Raw genomic sequence first — 13,462 nt, forward strand, 5'->3', positions numbered from 1 at the left:
TAATTATTGCTCCTCAAAAATTTGAGACGCTAAAAAATAATGCCTATTTACAACGATTATTTTAGTTCAGTCTACTGCTTAACGTTCTCAGAGGCGTAGCCAGCCTGACGATTTTGTCCCGCTATGTAAATTTCGAGTTATTATAATTATTCATGTCTTTAGAAATTGATTGTTTTCACAGTCAGTGAACACAAAAATATTAGCATAGTGGGACAAATCGACAGGCCGGCTACGCTACTGAACGTTCTACTGCTTAGAGTTTGTGGCAGTGAGAATGAATTGCTTTTCAATCAAATGTTCAAAATATCCCCCCAAAAGTTAGTGCCATTTTCGTAACCGAAAATCTTTCGCCTCGCGTCCGATGACGTTTTTTTCGATTCCTATACTCGACACGGTCACGAACCACGGGGACTAGATCCGAGCTGGAAATAAAATCATCAGAAAAATGGATATTTTACTTTCTAAAATTATCCCAGTCAATAGACCATACTTCCTGGCCTCGTTCATTCAAATCTTCATCCAATTCTATCTCACTAAGTTCATAGTCAAAATCGGAATACTTGCCCTCATATCGCACGTGATCCATTTCGTCTACTGGGAAAAAACCGTTATCTTGGTCGGCCTCGGAAACGCGAGCCATTATCCAGGATTTTAAACGCCGTTCACTTTCGATTTCATGTGCACCAGCGGCTCGAGATTCCGCCGCGGTTCCCTTATATTCACTTGAGTTTTCCATTTTTTGAGCACCATATTCACCACCGGAATTAGATACACCTCGCGTTTGTGAGCTTGATACCATTCTCTTCCCGCCGCGAGAGTCCACTCCGTCTATCTCTAGTCCCCCATTCACCTGCGCGGCCGAAGTCGCAGTTGTTAAGGTTACCCGGCGACGCGAATGTTTCATCAACACCGTTACGTCATATCCTGTCGCGTCCTTCTCTTCCCCGCCATGTTCCTGGTATGCCATAATGCTGTCGTGAGCCTCCTCCTCGATCAGCGGTCTCTTCCCGCCAACGATTGGCAGAATGTGGAGTAGGCAGAGGATAAAGATTAAAAGGATTAGACAGAGGAGGAAAACACAAATCCAAACTGGATCCATTAATCTGTTTCGATTGCTTTTGCGCTCTCCTTAAATAACATAAAACAATTATCTTTACCGAGGAAAACAATTCCTTGCAATGGAGTCTAGTGATCATAATTTAATGCACTTTACATAACTGACATTTATTTAGGTATAGTTAAATTATAGTTATTTCTGTTATAGTTATGATTGGAGAAAAAAAAACAGATTTAGCCCCATTTTTAGCAGAGTTAATTACCTGGCACTGTAATTTGCGCTCTGGGTGTTGGCTCGGTCACGACCTGATCACATGTCTGCCCCGTGAATCCTTCCGAGCATGCGCAGTACGGCGGCTCTTCGTCCGTACACGTGGAATTGTTCTTGCAATCCAGGACAGTTGTTGCACAGGGACATCCTTTCACCACACGAAACCGGCTGAACTGGAATTTCTCGTCAAGTTCTTGTCCGTTGTACGTCACGCCCCCGGTGCAGCCTGGGAAAAACAAGTTTATGTAGAGATTGCTACGATGGGATTCTAACTTGAGGCTTGAGCGAAGATATACTAGCGTTTCTTTACCTTGAAAGTCATGGTGGACAGTTTCAACTTTCCGCCCGCCATGCATCATGCTCCTCGAGGACATACTGCCGTTACCATTACTTGAGACAAGGATTTTTTCAGCATAGCGGGGTATACCCCCAGTGTACAACGAACCACCAGATAAGCTGGTCAGACGCACAACACCACCTGTATTAAAATTTTAACAATTCTAAAGCACTTTGATGTGAAATATTCAAAAATTTCAACATTGTCATGGTAACGAAATTGGTTCACAAAGGCAAACAAAGTTGTGTTCCATATACTGAACAATCTTTCAGCACCTGTAGTTCCGTATGCTTTAGCTTTAAAATCCATCTGAAGTGAGACTGTATTTCCACGTCTACTGACACGAACCGTATGCCATTTATTGTCAGTGATATTGGCCCCAGTCAGGGTGACTGTTTTCATCTCGTCGGCAAATTTACATGTGTAGTATAGATGTCCATTTTTGATCTAAGCGTAGACAAACAGTAATGAGCTAATGTAGTCGAATTCGACCATGATCGAGTTCGCCAGAAAATGACGAATTCCACCATGGTCGAGTTCGCCGGAAAATGACGAATTCAACCATGGTCGAGTTCGCCGAAAAATGACGAATTCGACCATGGTCGAGTTCGCTGGAAAATGACGAATTGATGTATATATTTCACAAGTAAAGAGTTACTAAAATACTATAGGTATACACTCAGGTAAAGGAAAAGGGCAGCTTCCCCCCCTCTCCGTTCCCCCAATTTTGTCTCCAAACCATCAGTGATTGTGCGCAGGTTACACGTGTCCTGTGCATGATCCTAAATCTGAAACAGTTATTCGACCTACCCCAAGCTCTGAGGAGGAACTTTCGGCAGCCGATGCAGATCTAAAGAATATCGCATTGCTAACATTGGCCAAGACCCGAATCCTGAGCACGAGGTTCGTGTGGAAGGGAAAGAAATATCTGAAAATGCGTGCGAATATGTGACGCCGATGTCTGACGGGTAATGATGGCTCATCGGGGTCATCTTGGATCACAGATTGTTGTTCCATGTTCGAGATGTTGTATTCACTGAAACTGTTCTCAATATACCACAGGGAAGGAGATCCTGGAAGGAATAATTTTGACGTGATACACACTGTTAAACTGGTCTCTATACGAAAAAGGCTAAACTGGACTACATACAAAAAAGCTAAACAGGTCTCTATACATAACAGGCTAAACTGGACTTCTTACAAAGTGACTTACGTTGACTACAATCACAGCCAGTAAATCCTGGCACACACGTGCAACAACTTTTCCCGTTGTACATTTCGGCTTCGCAGTAGCCTTCGTTTTGACATTCTGATTGACAGCCTCGTTTGCAGCCGAGGGAAGCGTTGACCACCTTTAGCGGGTTATGCAGGTCATACATTCGGTTGTTGTCGTAGATGTTTCGTATACAACCGTAGAATGATTGGGCCGTGACTGAGGGATGGGAGAATGCGAAAGATGATCCACCGATTTGGAGCGGACCTAAGCCATTAAGATAGCTGAAGAAGAATATTAAAATAATTAGAACTTTTCTGCATTACCAAAACCTAGAAAATAATTTAGGCTGAGACTAACTTACATATAATCACCAAATGTGTGACTGATCACTTCACATTTCGCCCGATCTTCAAAAAATCGACCGTCTTCTTCGGTAACGGTGACCGACTCACAATGGTCGACGACTAAGCGGATTTCCTTTATGGTGAGAAAAATTGACGTTAGTCACATGGCGGAGAGCAATGGGATGTGATAGGAAAGAGCTTGAAAAAAGGCGGCCTGGGGCGAAAAGTGGCTGGTTGTATGAAGAAGAGTGGAAGGATAAAGTGGATGATCGGAGGATAACATTAGGTGGGATAACATTTCGGATGAGAACGAGAGGGTGAAAGAAAAAAGTTGAAAATAAAACCTTCTTCATTCTTTTTATCTCAACGTGATGCCAAGCGCCATCATCCAAGCGTTGACCGTTCCGAAGATTCAACGACAATGCACGACCGCCCAACGATATCGCGACGGTGACGTATCCACTTATAAGCGACACAGCAAGGAAATCTTTCATACCGTTGTTGCCACCTATAATGAAACCAAGAGAATTGGGTTGCAAAAATCATGTATCTTCAGGTCGATGTATATTAAAGTATAGTTGCTATATCCAGTGTGTTATAAGACCAGTGGTTGTACACGTCATTCAAACACCGTAACCCTTTTGGCGTTTTCAACGTTCCCTTTTGGTGTAACCCATGGTGTTTCGTATTTCCATTTTGTTTCCATTTTTGACAATTTTAGTGTAACAATACCTTTTCTCACAGCACCTTGATACACCAACAACCCGCTACTTGAACTTGGCTGTGACATAAACTCGAAGGAGAACGAGCTTAGTTCGTAAGCGGACAGAGGTTCCAACCAAATATAGGAATTGGATTTGTCGAAAGTTCTGGTTGTCGCCTGACATTCCGGGCCACGATACTCATGCGGGCATTCACATACATATCCCTCGGGAAGAATGTCGTGGCAAGTGCCTGCAATTGTTAAAGATATGAATACAAAATATCTGCTAAAACAACATACAAACGTCTGTATTGTAAGAGCTCGTTCACATTCAAACTCATTGAATGGGAGATCTTGATCTTCTCATAACGTTTCATGAAAATAGCTTGATTTTCAGTGTTTTGCCTTAAATTTTTCTATTAATTAAGAAAGGACTTTCTCATTGATCAGTAATAACAAAATTTCTATGTCAAACTCAATGAGTGTAAGAGAGCTTTTTGAATACAGGTGATAGACGTTAAGTTTCTAAATGGTCCTTGGTCCTACCTCCGTTCAAACAAGGCAATAAAGCACAACTGGTTGCCGGCTCGGGCAACACCGTATACGTCGCTTGCAGGTCTGTATCAACGACGACAACTGTGAGACTGGAGCTGGGCGCAGGTATTTGACCATGATATCCGCTGACCACCGAGTACGACTGATGTGCAGTAAGAACGTTCTTACACACACCAACAGAATGGGATTCAACAGCGCATTTATCGTAGCCTATTTCAACATTATTTACGCCTGGAAAACAAGGATAAAAGTGATGTGGATCAAAGCTCTTCTGAGAGCGGGAATAATAATGACGTGCTATCCTTAACAGGTTGGTGAAACAAGCAAAATGTTCCCTCCAAAGGATTCTATAAAACAACTCACCTAAGGCCACAATTTTTTCATAATTCGTCTCAATTTGTGTAAAAACATAGTTAGGATTCATAAAAACATCATTCCTGTCATTGATGGCAACCCATACATCCACGCCAGTTGGCGTACTGACGAGACTTTCCGTCGATTGCGCGACGCTGAATACATACACATGATCGGCCGGAACTTGGAAAATATTCGCCAATGTCGTTATCAGCTTCATGTATACACCGTCAATAAACATGGCTGAATTTCCCATTGGAAACCGCAATGCTACGGCATGTTGGACAGCAGAAGCACTCAAATTTCGAACTGTAACAGTGATTTCGGAGTTCACACTTTTCGCAGAGTTCTGATCTCGAACGGTAACATTTATAGAATACACGCCGATCGGTATATCGGCTGTGACACAGCTTAGGTGACCTGTGGAGGAATTCACGCTAAAGTGGTTTCCAGGTTCTTGTGAGACAACAGTGTACTCGTTCTGATCAACCTGGTAGTCGTTATCCTTATAATATACCTCTCCGATAACACCCCCGGAAAAATTTCCATCTAATGCGAATATGATTATCCTCAGGGATCCATCAAAAGCCTCCTGGTTGGCTGTATCATCAAGAACACTCACGAAAACCATCATTTCCGCTGACTGAGCAGGATTGCCGGCGTCGGTCGCTACAACTTTAACATGGTACAGCGGTGTTGTCTCTCTAATAAATTCATATAGTTTAGTATATAGTTCAACGCTGTTGCCAGTTGGATTTTTTAATTGGAATTCGTCGTTGGTGCTGTTGAGTTGAAATGTAAACGGGACTCCATTAGGAGACTGGTCCGGGTCAGAGGCATTAATTGTCGTGATATATTGCTCTCTACGAACACCTCCGATTACGCTCGCTTCGTAAAATGCCGGTGAAAACATCGGGGGAGTGTCGTTGACATCTTCAATTTGAACTGCTAACACAGCTGTGTCTAAAAAAGCAGGCGAAAAAAGATTCTTACTTTTCTTGCTACAGAGCTCTAAAGAACTACAAAACTACAAGAAAAAGATGACTAATATATGAATGTTTTGGTTACATGAAGTATATGAAATATAGGTCGACTTGTGTCAGCAGCCATGTTGAATATATATATATTAGAGAAGTATAATATAATCTAACTTAAATAACTCTAGATCGTTTGATCATATCTAACCTTTTAGTCCTCCAATATCTGTGGCAGTAATCTCCAACATATACGACGATATTTTCTCTCTATCAAGATGGTCCGCAACTTTTACAACACCTAAGAGGTCATTTGTTGGATCCGTTACCACTTCAAATACATCCCCAACATTTCCATCCGTGATTGAAAAGCGCGGTACGGCATTGGCCCCCGCGTCCATATCGGAACATGTGACCGTTCGGACTTCTGTACCTATGGTAACATTCTCCTGCAGTCTTCGATGGTAGCTTTTCGGTTGGAAAATTGGCGGATGATCATTTGCGTCGAGGATTTTTATATACACCACGGCATGATCTGTGGGGAAAGTCCTGTCAATGCTTCGTTCCAAGACAGATACAGTGAGGTTATACGTCGGTTTTGTTTCGTAGTCAAGAATGCCAGCAACTTGAATTTGTCCTGTACTAGGAACAACGTAAAACGCAAATGGATAATTTCCTTCGGTTATAGCGTATTCATGACCGACATTCGTGAAATCTTCGTCAACCGTCGCCATCTCCAGAACAACAGAACCTGGGCAAACACATAGATAAGTATTTAAATATGTATCTTCGACCGTGAGCGTTTATAGTGTATAAAGTATAGTTTATATGTAGTTTATAAAAGCCAATCGATATCCCTTAAAGTTCAGAAATAAAAAAAGAGGGAATTTCCTCTGTTTTGTTAAAATTTCAGGAGTCTTACCTAAACTAACATCCTCTGCAACTTCCCCGACGAATCCATCTTGGGAAAACTTCGGCGGAAACTCGGAAATATCCTCCACCACAATCGTAACCAATGTAGTGGAAGATAGCTTCGGAACACCTTCGTCACTTGCTCGCACTAAGATCGTCAGATTTCGCCGAATCGTCTCCAGATTGAACACTCCACTAGTGGTCAGCAGTCCAGTCGTAGAATCGATAGAAAACAATCCGCCATCGGCATCGAGCTGTGTCTCGCCCGAACTTCGGTCGATGGCATAAGAAATTTTAGAATTCTTTCCATTGGCAAGCTTCGGATCGTCGTCGTCAAAGGCCGTGATATACCGAACTGGTGTACCAATGGGTTTATTTTCAGGGACAAAACCAATATAAGGGCTGTTTGGAAAATATGGTGGCTCGTTCACATCCAAAACATTTACTACAACCAAGGCCCTGGCTATGCTATTGCCATCAGTAACATGTACGGGAAAAACCACAACCGGAACTTTTTCCACGTTAAGCGGAACCCCGGTAGTGGTAATCTCCCCTGTTGTCGAGCCAATGTTGAAGTAGGGAACAATGGTTGTGTTTAGGGTGTATACAAGCTGGTTGCTGGGTGTGTCTGGGTCAACGGCGGACACGGCTAGGACTAACATTCCAGAAGGGGTGTTTTCTTCAAGATTGGTGTCGTAAAGGTTTTTCCCAAACTGTGGAGGCTTATTGTCCGATTTGGTTATCTGGAAAAAATTGAAAATATACAATAAACTTCTGGAATTTACTTACTCTTATCATTCTTATACTTATTTGAGCGCATTTGTCTCATTGGAGTGTATAAACAATTCTTGGCATATAATGCTTTCATTAGAGGCACATAAAGATACCGAAAGGGTTCTTAAACTTTCAATTTTTGCTATGATTTTTTTCTTACCTTTACTGTGATTACGGTGCTATTGCTAAACTTTGCATCACTGGCAACCACAGTGAGATTATATTCAGAATTCGCTTCAAAATCCAACGGTCTCGCCACGACCAGATGTCCTTCATTGCCATTGGCTACCTCTTGTGACGTCATCTGAAACCTCCCATCGTTGCCGGCGGCAATGGAAAACAAAGCCCGGGCATTTATCCCGAAGTCCATATCCCGACTCACAACAGTCTTTATAGTTGTCCCGACCGGGGTATTCTCCGGGACTGTGACCGTATAATGAGCCGCGTCGAACACTGGGGGCGAGTCGTTCTCGTCCAGTACACGCACTTTGACGTAAGCCGTACTTTGGAGCTGAGGGTTCCCGTTGTCAGTGGCAACAACATTGACGTCATAATACTCCCTAGTCTCCCGATCAAACATCCTGGTCGTAATGATTTCTATAGACGAATCGCGATAAGTCAATTGAAATGAATGTGAATCGAGTAACTCTTCCATCTTGTACGAAATAGCGACGTTTAACGGATCGTAATCTATCGCAAATATTCGTATCACCATCGTACCAGGTTGTGCGCCTTCGGAAACCGTCGCATCGTATCGTGATCGCGCGAACACCGGCGCGACGTCATTGACATCGACGACGTTAATTTCAACCGCCGTTTCGACCTGATTATTGTCAGTCCCGCTGTCAGTGTGCTGCTTCGCGTTAACAGAAAACACGTATTGCTTGCGTTTTTCATAATCGAGGGGCTGTGTTAGAGTCACCGCGCCCGTGCTGTGGTCAAGTCGAAACGGAAAATCTCCAAGACGGAGCGTGGCCAAGCTATATATCATGCTTCCTCCAGCTGATGTTGGCACCGTTGTAAGTGTCAGCACCGTAGAACTGACAGTCGTGTTTTCCAATACGTTGGTTTGAAATAGAGGTTGAGAAAATCGCGGAAGGTTTTTCGTTGTGAATAAAATCTTCACCGTAGTCTCATGTGTATTATCGGACTTGGCATCTTTGTGGTACGCCTTAACGTTACCAGCAGTGATGGTCAGCGACACCTCCCCAAGTTGACCTAAATTAATAGCAGAAAAATCAACGTGTCAGACTCGCCACAAACCCGAAGGGTTAAGTATTTGTGATTCGCGTTTACACACCAGGGGCTGGTTGTACGAAAGCTGGAAAGCGCTATCGGTTTTTTCCATCGCTCTAAAGTAGCCCGTTGTTCAGTGTAACTTTAACTAAACTTTATATACCTAAGTTGAGGATCCTTTTAATAATTGTTAGCTCCAAAGCTATCATTTATTGCCTTTTTAGTCATTTCCCGCCATTTCAGATCACCTAGATAGTGCATAAATTTCTGCGAAGACGCCAGGGAATATTTTTGAAGTTTAGACCTGACTTTCAGTGACTTTAGCTTACCTATCAAGCTTGATTTCACCGTTATCCATCCATCCAAACCGACCGCAAACAGGTTTTTGTCATTTCCCTTGTCAATAGTATAGGTAACCCTGGCATTTTCCCCGACATCGTGGTCAATTGCTTTGACTTGGAGCACGCGGCTGCCGACAGCCAAATCTGTTTTGACGCTAGTTTGATATTCTTCGACTTCGAATATGGGATAGTTGTCGTTCTCGTCCGAGACGTGAATGACAAATTGGCAGTATCCCACTTGACGCAACTGGCTGTTCAAAGTTTGGTCTTTTGCGGAGGAAATAAGAAAATACTGCGACTTTTGTTCGCGGTCCAATTTCAGTGCTGTTTCCACTTTACCACTCTGGTTGTTCACGACGAAAACTAATTGATGATCGGGTGTGTATAGATCATAGGAGTCCTGATCGGAAAGAAACAAGATTCGTTAGTTCAGACAAGGCTAACAGCATAATTCCGGGGAGGGAGGAGTGTATATCCATATATTCGTGTTATACCCGACTGATTTATTTCGAAAACTATTGTTTCTGTGGTATATTAGTATATGTATATAAAAAGAGCCATACAAGAGATACAGATTGGTAAACACTAGGATATTTACTGTGCATATTTATACCTCGATGAAATATTCGATGTTTGCATGTATTCCACGGTCGCTGTCGACGGCTTTCAAAACGGTCACCCGAGATCCAGGGCTAATGTTCTCTTCGACGGACACGGATTCGGGGCACGACGTGAACTGGGGCGCGTTATCATTTACATCTTCAACGTTGATCTGGAATTATAAAAAAAAAAAAAACGTGAGAATAATCTATGTAATAATCTTAGCAATAAATTATGCACTCGGTGATGTTGGTGAGACCAAAAAATGGCCCACGATTCTAAAAGATCAAAGATGCAACAACCAAAGAAGAAGTTTGGGGAGAGTGGGCAGGTGGTTAAAGGACGGTGGAGGGCCTATTATGAAGTGAGGATTATTTGCGAGAAAATGACTGAATTAACGGTTAAAATTTCTAACCTCAACTTGCGTCTGAGAGCGTAGCACACCATCGCTGGCTTCAACATTCAAGACGAAAACGCTTTCGGTCTCTGCCTTTAACGAGGACGCCACGACGACGATCCCAAATCTAGAGTCTGGAATACGAAATAGTCCGCTCTTGGGCGAGCTCGCCGTGATGCTGTAGGTCAGCGGAGAACCAAGGTTGTCCTTATCTGTGGCCTGGACCACCCCGACAAGATGGCCAATTTCCGAATCCTCGTCGACGAAGAATCGGTAGCGACTTTCGGAAAACTTTGGAGCATTGTTGTTGACGTCACGAAGTTTGACGCTGACATAAGAACGTGCGGGCTCACTCTCACCGCGGCTACCAGCGCGATCCCAAGCCACCACCGCAAAACTGTATACACTTTGAATATCGAAATCAAAAAGCTTTGCCGTTCGAATTTCACCGGTGGCGCTTATATCAAAGTAAGCATTAGCATCTTCAAGGGCGAAATTCATCTCGGTCCCAGTGCACTGGCAGTTCACTCCGCAGTCACAGTCCGTTACCGTTACAGTCGTTACCGATGTACCAATCCCAACATCCTCGTCGAGTTGCGCATTGTAGATAGCCCTGGTGAATATTGCAGGGTTCTCGTCGTAGTTCGTGACGACAAGAGTTACAGAGGCCTGGGATGAGAGTGGGTTGCTGTCCGTAAGCTCGCTGGCGCGAATTGTAATGATCGTCGTCGTCAAACCGTCGGCGGTTTCGAAATCAACACTGCGTTTCAACGATAACTCTCCTCGTTGATTTATCGCAAAGACATCGGAAGTCGGGACAACTTCGTAACCGACCGGGATATTCGATAGACTAATCGCTACGACCCGACCAATCACAATCCCCGGTAACGTTATCTCCGGATAGCTAAATGTATACTCCGACTGACTAAATCTAGGGGGGTTGTTCGCTTTGTTTACAGTCAAGACCCTAGTTGAACTTTCACGTCTTGGATAACCTTGGTCGAACGCTCGTATATTCACCGGAAAACTATTTTGGGATAAATCAAGCGGTCTACCATTGGTTTCCATTACCCAAGTTTTTGGGTTGACGGTAAACGCCGAATTTCTGTCCCCAATGAGAAAACCTAAACGCCCACGTTCCCTACTATCAGGGTCAGAGGCGTTGAGTTGAGCCACAAACGACCCGACCCGACTTGCCGTGTTTACATTACCTTTGTATTCGTTCATCGCGAATGTAGGCTCGTTGTCATTCTGGTCTGTGACGTAAACGATGACGTCATGATTATAAAACGAGGAAACGCCGGAGTCCTGGATAATAAGATTGTAAACTTTTTCGCTTTCAAAATCCAGCCGCACTGTGGTCTCAAGAATGCCAGTTCCGCTTCTTATGCGAAAAATCGGATTTACCGGTTCCACAATTTCCAGCGCTCCATCAAAGTTCCGAGGGATTTCCAAAACCTTTGTACCGGGGGGAGAATTTTCCGGGATGTAAGCTCGTAGAGGTTGCTGGAATCTCCGGTAGTGATAGGCCTCCGAGTCTCGGCGCATTCGCGACTTTAACGTTGTCGTGTCGTCAAACCAATCAAACGAGTCTAGTATGGAAAAATCCAATATAGAGCTTTCGTAGCTCATAAGATCTCGCATTTTGTCCAGTATTGTTACGTTTGGCGGAAGATTTTGGCGCACGGCGTTGACACTTGTTGCAACTTTCGCAGGAAATTGTTGGTCTTGAACCAAAAATTGTTTCAAAATATCAGATTTTTTTCCAATCCTATTATTTTCCGGCTCATTTTGAGGACGTGCGTTGGCAGATGGCTTGCCTTGTTCGGTTAAAAATTCTTCAAAATTTTTAGCAGTTTTTCCAACTGAGAAAATACCGTCTTGAGCTTCCAATGGCACTCCAACATTCTTTCTATTTAGTTCATTTCTTACTTTATCCAGTTTTAGAGTGCTAGCGTCGCGGTCAACACCATCTATGCCATGGGAATTTTGTGCATTCGAATTGCTATCTCGAACTTCGTTTAAATTATCAGAAATCCTATCATCCAATGAACTTTGTTCGACAGTATTTTCATCGGTATATGACGCCTCGTAAGCTTCGTCCATCGTAATGCCATTCTTGCATCGTACAACGACTTGAAACGCTATCACACAAGCAAAGGCGAGCCATATTTTTGTTCCCTGTCGTCCGTTCATCATTACCTCGGCCAACACTTTACAGCTGAACCGGTTCCACTACATTTGTATATTTCATTCAAAGTTCAACAATGCGATGAATGCTTGTAGTGCATAAAATTTGTAAAGTTTGGGAAGCCGCAAGGAAAGTTTTAGACACCAAACTCAGACATATATGAATATAGTTAGGCATGATGCACACGGTACCAGTCGTGATTTTGCAAAACAACGCTTTTTGGAGCGGCCGCGTTTTGAAACCACCCGTTACAAAAGCAAAACAAACCATAGTTTGGACGTTACAGCATGAAAAATTTATTCAGGTTTCTGGCTTACTCGAGTAAAAGCAAATATCTAAAAGAACATTTTTGCTCCTTATATATCAATTAAAAACTGCAAAAGATATCCAATATTTTGGAGTTTGGACAGCTTTGCACCCAGGCGTTCTATTTGCATTTAGCTAATATATAGAGATCAGTGGCTACGATGAAGCGCGCGAAGGATTCTGGAATAATCGAAATGAGGTCGTTTTCGCTCCGTAACTGTGCGCTCATTTTTTATTCACAAATTTCGATTAAATTAGCATAGGAAAACTGATTGAACAAGGTCTCTAAAAATATCTTCAGATAACTTTGCAACCAAAAAATCCATTTTAACACGGTCAACAATTCACATTCAGAAGCAAACGAATTTTGTGTTAGATATGCAGACAGTACATTATATTTAAAGATATATAGCAGTTCAGAATGGAGGCAAAATGTTTGATAATAAATTGTTTACAACCCATTAATTGATTGGTTAATCCATTTACCCATCATTAGCAACCAGATAACCACCTTCCTCCAGGATGTCGGGACTAACCCTTTGATTATTTTCCAACTTAATTGTCCTAGCTGTGTGAGGCTCTAGGATTTAATATTCTAGAGCATCACACAACTGACACAATATTGGATATCATCTCACTTGATCATAAAGACCATACGAGAATGCTGCAAATTAAAATACCAATGATAACTATTCACTTCTAAATGCTTGTAGGAATGCCCCTGAAAAATTTTAGAAATATTACATGAATATTACATGATTCAAACATGGACCCATAATAAATGTGTCATATATGGTCATATACACATGCATATGGGGGATACAAAATACCTAACCCAAAAAGTGACAAAAGCTTTTATATATAAACATATATTATGTGCTGCCTATTTAGATAT

The 13,462-nt window shown here is 42.6% G+C and overlaps 1 protein-coding gene across 1 annotated transcript; it reads right to left on the bottom strand.

Annotated features, from left to right (window-relative positions):
- Positions 1-157: 157 nt before the first annotated feature.
- On the bottom strand, positions 158-12,632 carry LOC114517151 (protocadherin-like protein). Its single transcript, XM_028536810.1, has 17 exons — positions 10,089-12,632; positions 9,687-9,845; positions 9,062-9,473; positions 7,657-8,714; positions 6,733-7,465; positions 6,022-6,561; positions 4,846-5,799; positions 4,474-4,713; positions 3,957-4,178; positions 3,569-3,732; positions 3,242-3,357; positions 2,878-3,161; positions 2,475-2,737; positions 1,940-2,111; positions 1,638-1,805; positions 1,320-1,553; positions 158-1,128 (listed from the first exon to the last, which is right to left on the bottom strand). The coding sequence occupies exons 1-17, from the start codon at positions 12,267-12,269 to the stop codon at positions 455-457; spliced, it is 8,574 nt and encodes a 2,857-aa protein (XP_028392611.1). The 5' UTR covers positions 12,270-12,632; the 3' UTR covers positions 158-454.
- Between the last annotated feature and the right edge of the window lie 830 nt (positions 12,633-13,462).

The sequence above is a fragment of the Dendronephthya gigantea genome, unplaced genomic scaffold, assembly GCF_004324835.1.
Source record: "Dendronephthya gigantea isolate DGI-Jeju-01 unplaced genomic scaffold, DenGig_1.0 000007F, whole genome shotgun sequence".
NCBI lineage: Eukaryota > Metazoa > Cnidaria > Anthozoa > Malacalcyonacea > Nephtheidae > Dendronephthya > Dendronephthya gigantea.

Bases quoted from the DNA above. Each gene is read 5' to 3' on its own strand.
- LOC114517151 (XM_028536810.1), bottom strand. From the start codon at position 12,269: ATGATGAACGGACGACAGGGAACAAAAATATGGCTCGCCTTTGCTTGT. The intron at 6,562-6,732 runs GTAAGACTCCTG...GTGTTTGCCCAG, and splicing joins TGCAGAGGATGTTAGTTTAG to GTTCTGTTGTTCTGGAGATG. The intron at 1,554-1,637 runs GTAAAGAAACGC...TGTTTTTCCCAG, and splicing joins TGTCCACCATGACTTTCAAG to GCTGCACCGGGGGCGTGACG.